At 36.8% G+C, this 15,633-nt stretch overlaps 2 protein-coding genes across 8 annotated transcripts in view; one reads left to right on the top strand and one right to left on the bottom strand.

Moving 5' to 3' along the window:
- The first annotated feature begins 4,824 nt into the window (after positions 1-4,824).
- LOC131165498 (pentatricopeptide repeat-containing protein At2g40720) lies at positions 4,825-7,765 on the top strand. 2 transcript variants are annotated; one of them, XM_058123376.1, is made up of 2 exons: positions 4,825-5,903; positions 6,039-7,765. In XM_058123376.1, exons 1-2 carry the CDS (start codon positions 4,874-4,876, stop codon positions 7,448-7,450), a joined length of 2,442 nt encoding a protein of 813 aa, XP_057979359.1. In that variant the 5' UTR covers positions 4,825-4,873; the 3' UTR covers positions 7,451-7,765. The 2 variants fall into 2 exon arrangements, with proteins under 2 accessions (XP_057979359.1, XP_057979358.1); XM_058123375.1 differs by having other exon boundaries at positions 4,831-7,765.
- Positions 7,766-12,011: 4,246 nt separating this feature from the next.
- LOC131165497 (uncharacterized) overlaps positions 12,012-15,633 on the bottom strand; it is a 43,264-nt gene continuing 39,642 nt past the window's right edge. For 4 of the 6 annotated variants that reach the window (XM_058123371.1, XM_058123374.1, XM_058123372.1 and 1 more), the window contains one exon: positions 12,483-13,052. In XM_058123371.1, the coding sequence (XP_057979354.1) occupies positions 12,869-13,052 (184 nt within the window). In that variant the 3' untranslated portion in view covers positions 12,483-12,868. Of the gene's footprint in view, positions 12,418-12,482; positions 13,053-15,633 lie in introns of those variants that run through there. The other 2 variants (XR_009139586.1, XR_009139587.1) reach the window with 2 other exon arrangements.

Below are 15,633 nucleotides of genomic sequence, written 5' to 3'. Positions count from 1 at the left end.
CTAACGTAATGTTCGCAATGGTGAACAAATCAACGGGACTTCAATGCACCCTCCTTGTTCATCCGTGTGATAAATAGAGATTTAATATTTCAACGACTCAAATGACGATCTCGGACTTTCATTGGAGACGCACAGGTTCCACCTACCGCATGAGGAGGCGACTATCACACTCCACGATGTCGCTGTTTTGTTCAAGCTGTCGATTGATGGGAGGCCCATCATAGGTCGTACTGTCATACCAGTAAAGGGCCCTGTAGACCTTTAGGGAGGACTCGTATTGCGCCGTATATGCAAGCGTTTGTTAGGGGTGGTGCCACCAGACAGTGAGTTGGTTGGTGCATGCATCTGTATGCAGTTTATCGAGGAGGAGATGTTTCGTCAGCTCTCGGCAGATGCAGATGCGGATACTGTAGAGTGCCACAGACGGCCGACGGATCTCTAGATTTTGACCCGCCTCGCCTTCACAAGGAGGTTGACTAGCTCTAGTGCGAGGAGGTCGAGCAACTCTAGTAGGAGGACGATGTGCTTCCTCTAGTCGTCCATTGAGTCCCACCTTCTCGCCATCAGTTGTACAGGCATAATACGTGTTCAGTCCATCAACACTGTATGTGTAACGACCCGAATTTAAAATGGAAATTTGAGTAATAAAGAGAGAGGGAAATAGAGACAGAAACATTGCATTTGGGAAATAAAATAATTTTTAAGAGATTGCCTGAATTCGTCGACGAACACAGGGTTTCATCGACGAAGGCTTTAAGAATTTCATCAACGAACACAGGACTTCGTCGATGAGAAAATACCGAGAGGGGTTCTGAGGCAGCCTGAATTTTGTCGACAAATACAGGGTCTCGTCGACGAAATTTATGAAGAACTCGTTGACGAATTCTGCTGTCTATATATATATATGAAAAATCTTATTTTTAAACGTCATTTGAAGCTTCCTCTCCACTCTCTCTCTCTCTCTCCTCTTCGGCTCTCTCACTCTCTCTCTTCAATTTTGGGCTAAGTTTACGTCGGATCGAAGATTTGAGGCTACCATGACGCTCCTGGCGAAGTTCTCTGTGAGTTTGCCGGAGCAGATCATTGGAAAAATGAAGTTGGAAATCATCCCTAGGTTGAGGTAAGGCTTTTTAAGCCAAATTAGACTTTATGGTAGTTATAGAAATTGATGTACGCATGAAAATACTGATGTTTAATACTGGAAGTTTTGAGTTTCAGGGTATTGAGTAGGAAATCCTGCGGGGGTCAGGTTAGGAAATTTTAGGGGCTTTCTCAGTAGCCAGGTAAGGGAATAAACTAAAGCAGTTATTTTTCATGCAATTTATTATTAATTATGAGTAAATTTATTTTCTAAAAAAGCAAATGTTATACTTGTATATTATAGATAAAATGTACGTTTGGGAAATACTGCTATTATGATGAAACGTGTATGTATGTATGTATAAGATGCCAGAGAATTACGATTTTAGAATAAGAAGTATGATTTTATACAGTGCACGTGTGGCATGAATATTATGTTATGTGAACATATTATGATATGAAAGATTTTATGAACAAAGTATGATTTCACGTATTATGAAAAGATATGTTATGTTACGATCATTTTGACGAATGTATGATAAATGAATTATTTTCAGAATGTATATACCTGAAATGATGTGGGCACGAGGCCATGTATTTATATTATCGACATGAGGCCGTATTTACGATTTTTCCGCGAGGCCATGTAATTATATTATCGGTAGAAGGCCGTATTTACGATTTTGGCGTGAGGCCATGTATTTATGATTTCGGCACAAGGCCATATCTATGTTTTCGGCACGAGGCCGTGATGATGTTACGTATGTTCATGTATTATATGTTATTACAACCAGGATGTTAGTTTAGTTCAGTTCAGGGCTCGGTACCATAGCTATATATGTAGATCAGATATCTACGTCAGATTAGTACTAACCATCCCACGAGGGGATGGGAGATGGATAGTCGATGTGGCTTTCAGTAGAGTGTGGATGTCCATCTGTCAGTCCGGACCAGGGTGTGGCGGGCCCATCGTACTTACAGACATATTTGACTCGGCAGTGGTCGGCCAGCCATTGTCGGGTCCCACCTTCGGGCTGCACAACCCGTCATGGGGGGTAATACATGAAATTAGCTAGTTATTCATCTTGGGTATATTTTCAATATTACAGTTATAGCAGATGCTTATGTATGTTATGATTTATTGACAAATATAAAAGTACATGATTATCCAATCTAATAGTATGATTATTTTCAGAGTTATGAAATGTACTGCATATGTATAAGCACTTTAAATGTTCATGTTGTCATATGACTGTATTTAGTTTATTTTCCCTTACTGAGAAGTGTCTCACCCCGAACTTAATTAACTTTTCAGGAAACCCAGAGAAACCGGCGAGTCAAGACTGCCGTTGAGTGAGTGGAGCTTCCCTACTAGAAGGGTAAGCTTTGTACTAGGATTAGTAGATTTTTGTTGTATGATCCTAGGATTATTTTGATATTTTAATGGTTGTATGTAAGTACAATAATTGGAGATGTAGTAAACTCTGGTGTTATGCTTTTGATGTTATGTTTTATGGATGGATGATTGGGATTTTATGTTTACTGCTGCTTAGGTTTCCGCTGTGATTGACAGGTGTCCCCGTTACCCACGGGTTCGGGTTGACTATTTTATCTATTATGTGACATTTTATGTTAAGAAATTGAGGGACGTTACAGTATGCACCTTCGCTAGGAACAAATATTACGAGACCGTCTAGTAGACAGGCAGACGCCCCTTCTGACTTTGCTACCACCTATTCGATGTCATACCTATTGGACGACATTTTCAATGCGAAGGAGGTGGATGCACCCGCCATGCCACCTCGTTCTCGTCCAGAGCCATCATATGCGTTATTCCCCATCCTCTTCGCATGGATGCTGATTATGCAGTACCTCTTGGTGGAGATGTTGGACATACAGGACAATGACAAGACAAGACACCCGATGCAGATGAGCAGCCAAGAGACGGCAGACGCAGACAACAGCCATCCCAAAATCGGAGACGACCTGCATGCGGCATTGAGTAGTGTCCGTTTGATTTCGAGTGTATAGCATCGATTATGTTAATTTCATTTGTATAGGATCAATTATTTTTATCTCATTTGTATAACATCGATTATTTTTATTTCATTTGTATAGTATCAATTATTTTTTTTCATTTGTATAGCATTGTTGCATTATTTATGTATAATTATAAATGTTCATTCATTTTCCCCAACATGTATATATGAATAAAAGTTGTGTATGATAGTTGTGAATGAAAGTTGTAAATAAATGTTGTGACTATACTAGTATTCTCGATTAAAATTATTTTCTTTTAACTAGTGCATGGATTTGAACATGTGTTCTTATGTATTGTTTCCCAATATGTATATGTATAGTTTTGAATGAAATTTGTAAACATACTAGTATCGATTACCGAGGATAAATATTTTCTTTGAACAGGTGCATGGATAAATATGATCATTTTTAAAAGGACACTGTCGAAATTTTTACAGTAATTTGATACTTTGAATGTGTATGAAAGTTGTGAATGAAATTTGTGAACATACCGGTATTAATTGTTTAGGAAAAATATTTTCTTTAAATAGGTGCATGGATGGATATGGTCATTTTTTAAAAGAAAATTCTGCCGAAATTTTTACAGTAATTCGATACTTTGAATGTGTAAGAAAGAAAATATATTTTTTATTATATTTTTTTAATAATTAAAATTATCAAAATAAATTTTTAAACAAGTGTCGTCATGAAAAAGTAAACTACATAAGCAATCCCAAAGAGCGTTGATCCTAAATTGGTAACAATGAAGAAAAAATCACATACATGGGAAAATTAAATGGAAAAAACAATGTTCATTTAGTTACATGTCAATATAATCCATCCACATTTCATTTCAACAATTATAAGAATGTTTGACCCATCCACCTTCAACGTAACAGTAATTTTATAGGCAAGAACAGACATGATGTCAACTCAATAAAAAAAAAATCAGAAAAAACATGGTTCGGGCATGTATCATCATATTTCAGACTTCTTTTGGGTGGGGGGGGGCGGGGGATGAAAATTAACAATAACAAGATTTTGCTTTATTTAAAACTTGAAAATTTTTAGAAAAGAAGAAAGAAGAAAATATAATTTATATACTTTTTATATTAATTTTTCCTCCAGTCTTAATTACATTAATGATATATTAATATTTTTAAAATTTAAATATTAATGATTGTAAAATTAAAATTTTTCATTAATTTATCATATTTTTTATTTTTTACTTTTCTTAGAATCAAACATAAAAAGTAATCTCGTTTGTTGCTTGAAAAATATAAAGAAAATAAAAAGAAAATGAATCCACTTTTTTTTATTTAGTTATTGATGAAAATTAAATACATATATATATATATATATATATTGAACAAATTAATGAATAAATTTTTTCTTCATTTTTATCACATTAAAATACAAATTAAGTGTTCAAAAATCTTAAAAAGATAAAAAGAAAATAGAATATTTAGGATTTTTTAATTTAAGAAAAAATTACATGCACAATAAATCTTCTAGCGAGATTTAAATGGTCTGTCGAATCGTGTTTGGCGCGTGTTACTCAAATCTTGCTTGACCATCTAGCAAGCTTGGAAAAAAAGCCGGTACTGACGCGTGACAAATCTCGCTGGACGTGAGATTAAATAAGTATCAAAACTCAAAAAAATTTCCAAAAAAAGTAATTATTTAATATTTTATTATAAAATAAAATTAAAATGGAAAAAAACTGACATATTGGGCTTTCTAGTTCATCAGGTGAAACTGAGGATATCATGATATGCGCCTCAACAAATTTTCGCTGTGTCGGAAGCTTTCGTACCTGAGACAATCACATCAGTCCCCGCTGTCCATCACTTCCAAACATAGGACTTTTGTTCAACAAGGACTGTATTCGGAGGCCCTACAACCATACTTCACCAAACCCATCTCTCACCACGCCGCCGCTGTCACCGGAAAATTCGTCTTCCCTTCTCTTCTCAAAGCCTGTGCTGCCCTTTCAGACCTCCGCCATGGACAAATTCTCCATTCCGCCATTGTTACGATGGGCCTTCACTCCGATCCCTATATCGCTGTTTCTCTCATTAACATGTACGCAAAATGTGGGTCACTCGCTTCTGCAGTTGAAGTGTTTGCGGAAATGTCTGAGAGTCAAGTCGCGGTTCAAGACGTCACTCTCTGGAACTCTATGATTGATGGGTACTTCCGATACGGCCAGGTTCATGAGGGTATAATTCTTTTTAGTCGGATGCAATCGTTGGGTGTCAGACCCGACGCCTACTCGCTGAGTATTCTGCTGGGAACATGTGAGGGCATGTCGGTTGCCGGGAAGCAAATTCATGCTTACATTGTTAGGAACATGTTATATGGTGATCCCTTCTTGGAGACTGCATTGATTGATATGTATTCGAGTTGCGGCCGACCAGTGGATGCGTCCCGCGTGTTTGATAAGTGGGCGGATAAGAACAATGTTGTCGCATGGAATGCATTGATTAGTGGGCTTTGTGAGAACGGATTGTGGGAAAACAGCTTAGAATTGTTTGCATTGGCCAAGAGTGAGAGTTGCACGCTTGGATCTGCTTCATTTTCGAGTGCTTTAACTGCGTGCTGTTACGGTGAAGACGTAGATTTTGGGAGGCAGGTTCACTGTGATGCAATCAAAGCGGGTTTTGAGATTGACTCGTATGTTTGTACTTCTCTTTTGACCATGTATGCCAAGTGTGGGCTGGTGGAATTGGCAGAAGAAGTATTTGACCGGACCACAATCAAGGAAACTGAATTATGGAATGCAATGATCTCTGCTTATGTAGGTAAGGGCTGTATTGATGAAGCCTTGGGTGTTTACAATCACTTGAGGTTAAGTAATACTCCAATTGATTCTTTCACAATATCTAATGTTTTATGTTGTTGCACTATGGCTGGGTTGTATGATTTTGGTAGGACAGTTCATGCAGAATTAATCAAAAGACCAGCCCAAAGTAGTATTGCTGCACAGAGTGGGCTGTTGACAATGTACTCAAAATGTGGGAGTGTTGAAGATGCTATTTTAATTTTTACTACAATGAAAGAACGGGATCTGGTTGCATGGGGCTCTATGATATCAGGTTTTTGCCAAAACAGGAAATTCATGGAGGCTTTGGATTTGTTCAGGGCAATGGAGGTTGACGGCATCAAATTGGATCCTGATATTATGGCCAGTGTAATCAGTGCTTGCATGGGACTGGAGAACATAAAATTGGGTTGTGGAATCCATGGATATGTCATTAAGATTGGTTTAGGATCTGATGTTTTTGTGGCTAGTTCCCTGGTTGATATGTACTCAAAATGTGGTTTTGCAGAGATGGCTAGGAAGGTATTTTCTGGGATGTCACAAAAAAATCTCGTGGCTTGGAATTCTATAATTTCTTGCCATTGCCGGAATGGGTGCCCAGAGCTTGCCCTTATGCTCTTTCCTCAGATTGTACAGCATGGCTTGTGTCCAGACTCTATTTCTGTAACAATTGTCCTTGCTGCAGTTTCATCACTTGCAGCGCTGTTAAAAGGAAAGATTGTGCATGGATATCAAATAAGGCTTCAGATTCCTTCTGATCTTCAAGTGGAGAATGCATTGATTGATATGTACATCAAGTGTGGATCTTTAAAATATGCACAAAACATCTTCTGGGACATGCCAAGAAAAAATTTAGCAACATGGAATTCTATGATTGCTGGGTATGGATGTCATGGGGAGTGCCTAATAGCAATCAGATTATTTAATGACATGAAAAGATCAGGAATAGCTCCTGATGATATAACCTTCCTTTCCCTCATATCATCTTGCAGTCATTCTGGTCTCATTGAAGAAGGTCTAAATCTTTTTCAATCAATGAGAGGAGAGTATGGAATTGAACCCAAAGCAGAGCATTATGCAAATGTTGTTGATCTCTTGAGCCGTGCTGGTTGTTTGGATGATGCATACCATTTCATACAAAACCTGCCCATTGAACCTAACAGGAGTGTTTGGCTATGCTTGTTGTGTGCATGTCGAGTGCATCGTAATATAGAGCTTGGCGAGCTGGCTGCCCAAAACTTATTAAGGATGGAACCAGCCGGAGGCAGTGATTATGTTCACCTGTTGAATCTTTATGGAGAAGCTGAATCATGGGACAAGGCAGCAACTTTGAGGGTATCAATGAAAGAGGAGGGACTGAAGAAGAAACCTGGGTGTAGTTGGATTGAAGTGGGGAATAGGGTTGATATGTTTTTCTCAGGGGATTCATCCTCTCCGAGGACATTTGAGATCTACGAGACATTGAATACTCTTCGGAGAAATATGGAAGGTAAAAGAAGATTACTTGATGGCGTTTGGAAAAAATGAGAATCTATGAACCTCTATTGAGAGTGGGTTCAAGCCTCAAGGGCACCTTGCTGCACCATTTGTCAAGTTGAGAGATGAAGTTGTCTTTTTGGGTTTGGGTTTAGCCCGTTTCTATTTTTCCATTTCATCCCCTTTCTCTCTCTCTAAAATGTTCTAATGTAATATCTTCTAGTCACACCTTTCACTTGTCAAATTAATCCCCATGGTAGTGTTGCCTAAATTCAAGTTGAAAGTTATAGTCAATGTACAACATATGAATATTCCTGTGCTACTCTTCTTGGTCCTGTGAGTCAAAGGAGGTTTTTTTTTTTTAAATCCTATCTTTGTCACTCTATCGTTGTTAGTGCCATCTATATTGATAATGATTGATGCATCAAAAACTTTCAAAAACTTTCAATGATGCATCAAAAACTTTCAATGACATTTTGGTTATTCTTGTATCTTTACAAAATCGAAACCAAGTGTTTTATAACCATCTCTATATATAAAAATGACATATTTCATTTAGCCTCCTTTTGCCTACTATAATTAGTTATTTCCTTTCTACTACCAGCTAGATGCCAATTGCATTGTGGGCCATTTTGTTTTCCCTGTACCCGTCAACTCTTTAATAATAATAATAATAATAATAATAATAATAAATCATCAACATGTTGGAAGCTCGTCTTCCAGAGACACTTTTTGGGCAGCAGAGCCTTATTGTTGGCAAGGAACTCACATGCTCCAGTCATCATCTTTGAATTAAGAGATCAATCATGTGTTTGTCACTCCCAAAAGTAGCAACATGTGCTGTGTGGCAACTTCAAAAAATTAGGTACAAACATCATCGTCATCTCTCTCTCTCCAATGCTAATTTGAAAAAAATAAAAAAATTTCTATAGTTTTTTAGAAGTAGCATTCAGAATGGAGTTTTGCTAATGGAGTTATTTCTTTTTTCTTTCTTGTTTTTCCTATTTTAATTATTGCTTATATTTGGTATTTGGTTCTTTAATTTTTGTATCTAAGTTATGTTAGGAAATTTCATTGATTAGTCTCTGGTTGAGAGGACTGAGGATGGTGATGAGAAGAGGAACTAATGAAGAAGCATTGACTGAGTGATCAATGCTTGCAATCGAGGAACTTGGAGGTGAGTTCATGCTCCCAATGTCATTGTTCTTCTATATTATTTCATCTACTTATTTTTTGAAATAGAATCTTCATTTATTTATTAGGTTACTTTGGTTGCACATTCATTCACTTCCGGGCTTTTAAAAGTATATTACTTCTATTTATTCTCTTGCATATAGTTTTAACAATGATCTTCACTGAATCTGCTTCTTTGAATATTTTGTTCATGACATGTTCGATCATACTTTGATTTCTGCCAGCATCCAAATTCTTGAGAAATGCTTAATTATTCAGCAACCTTTAGTTGTAAATAGATATATAAAATTGGGATCCCAAAAGTGAGAAAATTAAAATTTAGTTGGTAGTAGTAATTGTAGGCATGAAAATTTATAACGCCTTGAATTAATTTAATTGGTCAAAAAGACATAATATTTATTTTGACTAATTATTTAAATGAACCTACATACTAAATTTATTAATTGGAGCCTAATAAAGATGAGTGAGTGATTCTTTAACGATTAAATATGATTGGATATCTTATGGTTTATATCCCATATACATGGACACGAGTCAAGAGATAAAAGAGCTTGAGGGCTTCACCAACCCTATTTCTGCCTATAAAAAGTCTCATATTGGCTTCTCTAAAGAAAAAAAAAAAGAAAAAATGAAAAGGAAAGAAAAAGAAAATAAGAAGGAGAGAACTTGACTTGGAGAAAGGAAGAGACAAAAATCAAGAATCAATCTTCATTCTTCGGCATTCTTAGCAATCGAAGAATGCTCTAATTTCAATCAATTTCGACAATCTATTTTTCTTCCAAACATCTATTGCTCATGATTAGGCTCATGTTTATGAAGATTGGATACAGATCCACCTTCTAATGAATTGTCAATTTCATCAAATCAATAAATCTTGTTAAATTGATCAAATATTAAACAAACTCAACTTCAATAGATCGTGAAAGTGTTCATCCTAAAGATCCAACATCAACTCATTCGACAACTAACTCTACCCTTTTTAGAAAATCTCATCAAATAGATCAAGGGTTAACAAATTCACCTTCCATAGATCACCAAATTTATCCTTCGAAAGATCCACCAGTGGCCTCTTAAATCGGCAAATTTTGTTAAAAATTTTAAAATCAAATGAACTCACATTCCATAGATCGTGGAATTGATCATTCGAAAAATTCAACATCAACTTGTTCAAGAATAACTTGGGGCTCTCAAATTGATAGATATCATCAAATAGATCAAAGATGAAACAAATTTACCCATCATAGGTTTTCAAATTGATCCTTCAAAAGATTTGTCACCCACTTCGTCAAATTAATAATCTACACAAATTAATCCAAAATCAAGCAAATCCAACATTTGCAAATCATTAAATTGATCCTTCGACAAATCCACCATTGTATTTGGGAACGCACTCTTCAAGCCTTTGAAATCAGTGGATTCACTTTTAAGGAGATTGAATTAGAGGACATTTTATTTTATAGTAAAATATACAAAGATTATACTTATTCCTTTAGTCATTGTAAAAAAATTAATATTTGTTCCAATTCTTTTATTGCATTGACAAGCATTACAAATGGAAGATGAAGAGACATGAGATACTACAATTGGTTGAGAAAAGGTACGAATAACAAAATCAACTACTTTATTTGACGGATGCCTAAGTCATCCATGTCAGGTGTCAGCCGTTGTTCGCTCACCAACAAGTGCTAAAACAAAAGATAGTTTAGCGGAAGACGTAATCGGCATTGGATAGACCACATCCTGACATTTACCGCGAAGAAGAGTCGCCCCCGTGCTCCAATCCTTCACAAGAAAATAAAATGGGTGAAACTCAAGATATACATTATTGCTACGAGTGAAATTATGAACAAAGATTAAGTTTTTGTGAATATTAGGAACACAAAGAGTATTAGTCAATTTAAAAGACTCTAAGGAATAGGGAAGAGACAAAGAGCCAACATGTGTGCCTCGCAAACCTGACCCATCGCTAATGACAACCTCATTCGTGCTATCATAAAAGTGAGCAGAGAGATTGGCAAGATCGGAGGTGATGTTGTGAGAAGCAGCGAAATCCATAAGCCACTTTTTGTTTGTGAACGCATTGGTAGCGACACAATTGATAGACTTCCCTCCTGAAGCAGAGTAACAAGTCTTGGCCAAGTGGCCTACTTTGTCACACAGCTAACAAATGATCTAGGGCTTACCAAATTGCTCCCTGCGATTATTACGACCAGAGTTGGGGCGATGCTAACATAGGAGCTAGGGTTGGAATGTTGGTTGTGGTTGAAAGTAGAATTGGTAGTACGGCGCTGAGTGGGGTTCACAGTGGCAACTAGAACATCATTGGATGCATTAACATGTCATAAGTAAGTTTCGTGGCCAACCAACACATCATGAAGCTCCTAAAACGTGAGAGAAATATCACATGCCCAAATAGGCGCTACAATCTCACGAAATTCGGGGCCAAGGTTGTTGAGGACATACAAAGTAATGTCATCCACTGAGACAGGAGAGTCAACCACAACAAGTTTATCAACTAAAACCTTAATGGCATGGAGATACTTCGAGACCGAGCAAGACTCTCGCTGAATGAGATTCAACTCCTCCTTAAGTTGCATAACACGAGTGCGTGAATGATTGGCGTACAATCATTGCAACTTAGACCAAGCATCATGAGCAGTGGTTAAAGCGGTAATGAGCGGCATAATCGGTTCGAAGACTAATGCAAGGATGACATGAAGGATCAGCTTATTTTGCCAAAACCAACTTCAAAAAGCCGAATTTGAGACACCTACAGAAGATGAACTGGGGGGGGGGGGGAGGGGAAACTTGTTAGAGAAAAAGCTCTGATACCATATAGAAAATGCAGGACACTTTCATTGATGTAAAGATGTCCTATATGCAGGGCTTGTACAAGGTATAGTTGTTACAAATTCAAAAGTATTTAAAGAGTAAATCAAAGAGATTCTAAATTATCAAATACAAATAGATATTCAATAATACGACTGAAGAATTCCATATCGTTGCAGACTATCGGATAATATCAAATCTGTAGCTATTTGGATTCTTGGCAATTCAGCAACAGACATAACCGTCGACTACAGTTTTCTCACAGCAAACATTTTGTCTCAAATCATCAAAGCAACCGTCGAGGGGTTTATTGAAACCGTCGACGCTTTGCTGGAAAACGACACAATTTTCTTAATAATGTTAACCAATTTTTTAATTTAATTTATTAAATGTGTCCTTTGAAAACATCATTTTGTTATAGTTAAAATTTATGTTTTTTGTATGTACTTAATGGTTGACTAATGATTAACTAATGGAAGGTTCATTTTATAAAAACATAGGGTGGAGTGTAATTCTTAGAAAATTCATAAAGTGTTACTAGATTTTACCCTTAAAAAAATTGAAAATATAATTGAGAAGCAAGGGAAAGTAAAGCAATTAAAGTAGCATTCATAATATTATAAAACTGACAACAGTTTTTGTGCAACACTAACACAGGAAGATCATTGCAGCAACAGTTGGCATGGTGGATCAGAGTTGCAAGAGTTCCACTTTACCCCAGGTGCGCAGCCATGCATCCCATAAAATTTCCGCCACTCAGGATGATGAAAACATTATATATCAAGAGAATCACTGAAACTGGGAAGGGTTTAAAAAATCTACTGGGTTGCTTTGCCCCATCCATGGATAAGAAGTCTGAGAATGATGCTCATTTTCATTGGTATCCCCTACAACAATAGGGTTTGTTGAGAGGTCAAGAAATTTGTGTATAGGATTTCTGCGTGCCATCATTTGGGTAGGACTTTCTTCTCAAGTTTCAAGAGAGGTGGGTATTCCTGCATTTAGACAACGCCACATGGTTATGTAATTTGGCGCAGGCTCTTTCTAGACGTACAACAAATTACAAATAAGAATTCCATCTTATTTGCTAAAGCTCCAATTCAATTTGTGAAGTCAAATAATGAGTTTCAACGATTCGTAAAAAGTACATGTGAGTTTAGAAAATAAATAAAAGTAGTAGCGCACTCATTGCACGCTTGGACAAGTGCTCTCTCCTTTCCTCGTCTTCCTCCCTCAAACTGATCATACCTGCAAAAAGAAAGTAGGGGGCTGCATGTTGCAAGAAGCCAATCTTGTTCAATCCACCATTTCGTTGTTCCTTTTTTTTTTTTGTTTTTTTTTTTTTTGTCCTTCCTCAATATTCTTTACATTGAAGGCGATGACATGTCCCCAATACACATGCAAATTTGATCTGTGATTCAATGAAATATGCAAGGATAAAAGGTCTCATTCCCTCTTGTCCTCTTCGAGATCTTCCACAAGCCCAAACACATGATCTGCTGTAATCGATGCCTTCCGTTCTTTTCTTTCCAGCTTTGTCACTAAATCTCCAGCCACCTTTACTGCACTGCCAGTCAGCGCGATGCCCTCATCTTCAAGGTCTTCGCCCGTCTCCTCTGAGTATGCATATCTGCCGCAATTCCCAATCAGAATAACTACCATCAGTATAATTTGGAGTTCCTTTTAAAAGCCAAATGAAAAAGCATATAATTGACCTTTTCTCCAAAAGGGTGTTAATCAACAGTTCTAAATTACACTATAAAACCAGGAGTGGGGGTGGGAAAGCAAAATTAGAGCATCCCATGCTCCATGAAAGAGAATTAAGTAGTGGACTTGGACCATTATTCCTGAGTAGACAGTGATCATTCAAAATACCACCTAAAGCATGTGGAATCTATGAACCATAGCCTATAGAAGAATCTACTGAGAAGCAAGGGATGGTTCCATAACCAGCATCAGCATGCACCAGATAACCTAATTAGTATTATGTTTCTATCGTCCTCAACCAAGAGATTTCTTTTTTAATATGCAGTGATTTTGGACTTCATTCTCCTTATTATTTTGGCCCGTAAGACATTAATACCTATTATTATACATTTATAATAATTAATAACAAAAAAAAAATCAAGAAAAAAAAAATAATGTAACTTAAAATAATGTAGCATGACAGTTCAAATTTGAAACCATACCCCCATTAGTTTTGGTTAGTTAATTATTGACTGTTGAATTCTTTCTTTACAATGATTGAGAATTTTAGGACATGGATTTAGTTTGGTACATATTCTTAATAGGTTTTTGTACTGAAAATATGATTATTCTTCTTATATAGTTCATAAACAAGTCATGGATACTTTTTGAAATGTGTTCTAAGATTCCCATGTTGAACTAAGCACAACATGGGCATCCTGTAAACATTATCAATAATTTTATAAATGCTAACCAAATAAAATATTCCCATGAGGCCTGCATCCCATTTCTCAGAATGAGGTTTCCACACGTCATTTTGGGAGAATATCTATGATCCCCGGAACCAGATGCCACTAAAGATTACATCAATTGCATACAATAAGTAAGAAGCCCACAACGTACCTAAGCCTTTTAAAAGCCTATGAAGGGTGTGAACAATTATATAAAAAACATTTACAAGTTTATTCTCCTTGCCAAGTCTCTCAACATGCACAGAACCATTCTATGATATATTCAAAACTAGGGATATCCCACAAAAAATGAATGATATTTTTATGATTGGGCAAGTTCAGAAATGAAACTGAAGCAAAGGCTATTAAAATTCATTGTATCTGACAAAAGCTCCAGTTAAGTGCATTACTACTTCCACTACAACTTGCTTCCAGATAGCCAAGAGCTCTTCATCCAACACCACTTGCATGAATAGGCACGAAGGTTCAAGTTGTCCTCTTCAAGCTCTCAGTCAGCATAAGGCACCTGAGGGAGATGCTGCTGCAGTGGCTGCAACGAGGACAGGAGCCCACTGCCTCCTTCAGGTTCTGGACCTTGGTCTCTTCGTGGGATGAATTGTATTTGCTGCTACGGTAGATGGAGGAGGGGATCAAAGCTCATAACTGAAAATCAGGCCTGAAAGCCTTTCATTTAGAGTTAAGAGTAACTCTTCAACCCAGTTCCTGTGCTGCAAGTAAAATCCTATACCACTCCTTTCAGTTGAATCCTTCCACCTAAGTTGGTCTCCATCAATGTGATAAAGCTACTGAATCTGTTCCTTTGGAGCAGGAGTGATAGGGTTCTCTCTCCTTTTTCTCATTCTTTTAAGCTAGGAGAGAGATTGGTGATGGCCTAGAAATCAGCCCAGGAAACAAGAAACCGCTCCACTTCATCCACTTCCATGAAGATGGAGCACTGGAGACCTTTCGACCACTAAAGTATTCTGTGACTCTCCAGCAACTAAAATTTTCTTTGTTGAGCAATGTTGAGATTTTGATTAAATGAATGTCCTAACTTGAAGATAGGTCTCTCCCTCTATTTATAATACAAATCAAATACATTCTAATGACAATAATACCCTCACTAACTCTCACTAATTAACATACTAACAAACACAATAATAATTCTAAAAGACATAAATAACCTCTTAACACTCCCCCTCAAGTTAAGAGTATAAATATCATATGCTCCTAGCTTGTAACAAACTCAATAATAATTCTAAAAGACATAAATAACCTCTAACACTCCAGCTAGAATATAAATATCATATGCTCCTAGTTTGTTACAAATGAATTTAACACGAGCACTCCCCAAAGCTTTGGTAAAAAAAATCCGCAAGCTGCATATTAGACTTCACATGAGCAATAGTAATGAACTTCTAAAAATGTTTCTCCTGAACAAAATGGCAATCAACTTCAATGTGTTTCATCTAATCATAAAAGACCTGGTTAGAGGCAATATTAAGAGCAACTTGATCATCATACATCAACTTCATAGGCTGAGGATGTGAAAAACTCAATTCTTCCAACATGTTCTTCAACCAAACATGTTCACGAGTAGTATGAGCCATAGCTCTATGTTTTGATTCAAAACTTGAACTGTCCACCACAGTTTGTTTCTTACTCTTCCAAGAAATCAAAAATTACCACCAACAAGATATAGTACCCAATTGTGGATTTTCAGTCGGAAGGCAACCCAATACAATCTACATTTTTATATCCATTAATAAAAGCGTGACCCTGATCACGATATAA

Source organism: Malania oleifera, chromosome 10 (genome assembly GCF_029873635.1).
Source record: "Malania oleifera isolate guangnan ecotype guangnan chromosome 10, ASM2987363v1, whole genome shotgun sequence".
Taxonomy (NCBI): Eukaryota; Viridiplantae; Streptophyta; class Magnoliopsida; order Santalales; family Ximeniaceae; genus Malania; species Malania oleifera.
Note: the sequence above shows the minus strand (reverse complement) of the source record. Positions and strands in the feature narration are given on the sequence as shown.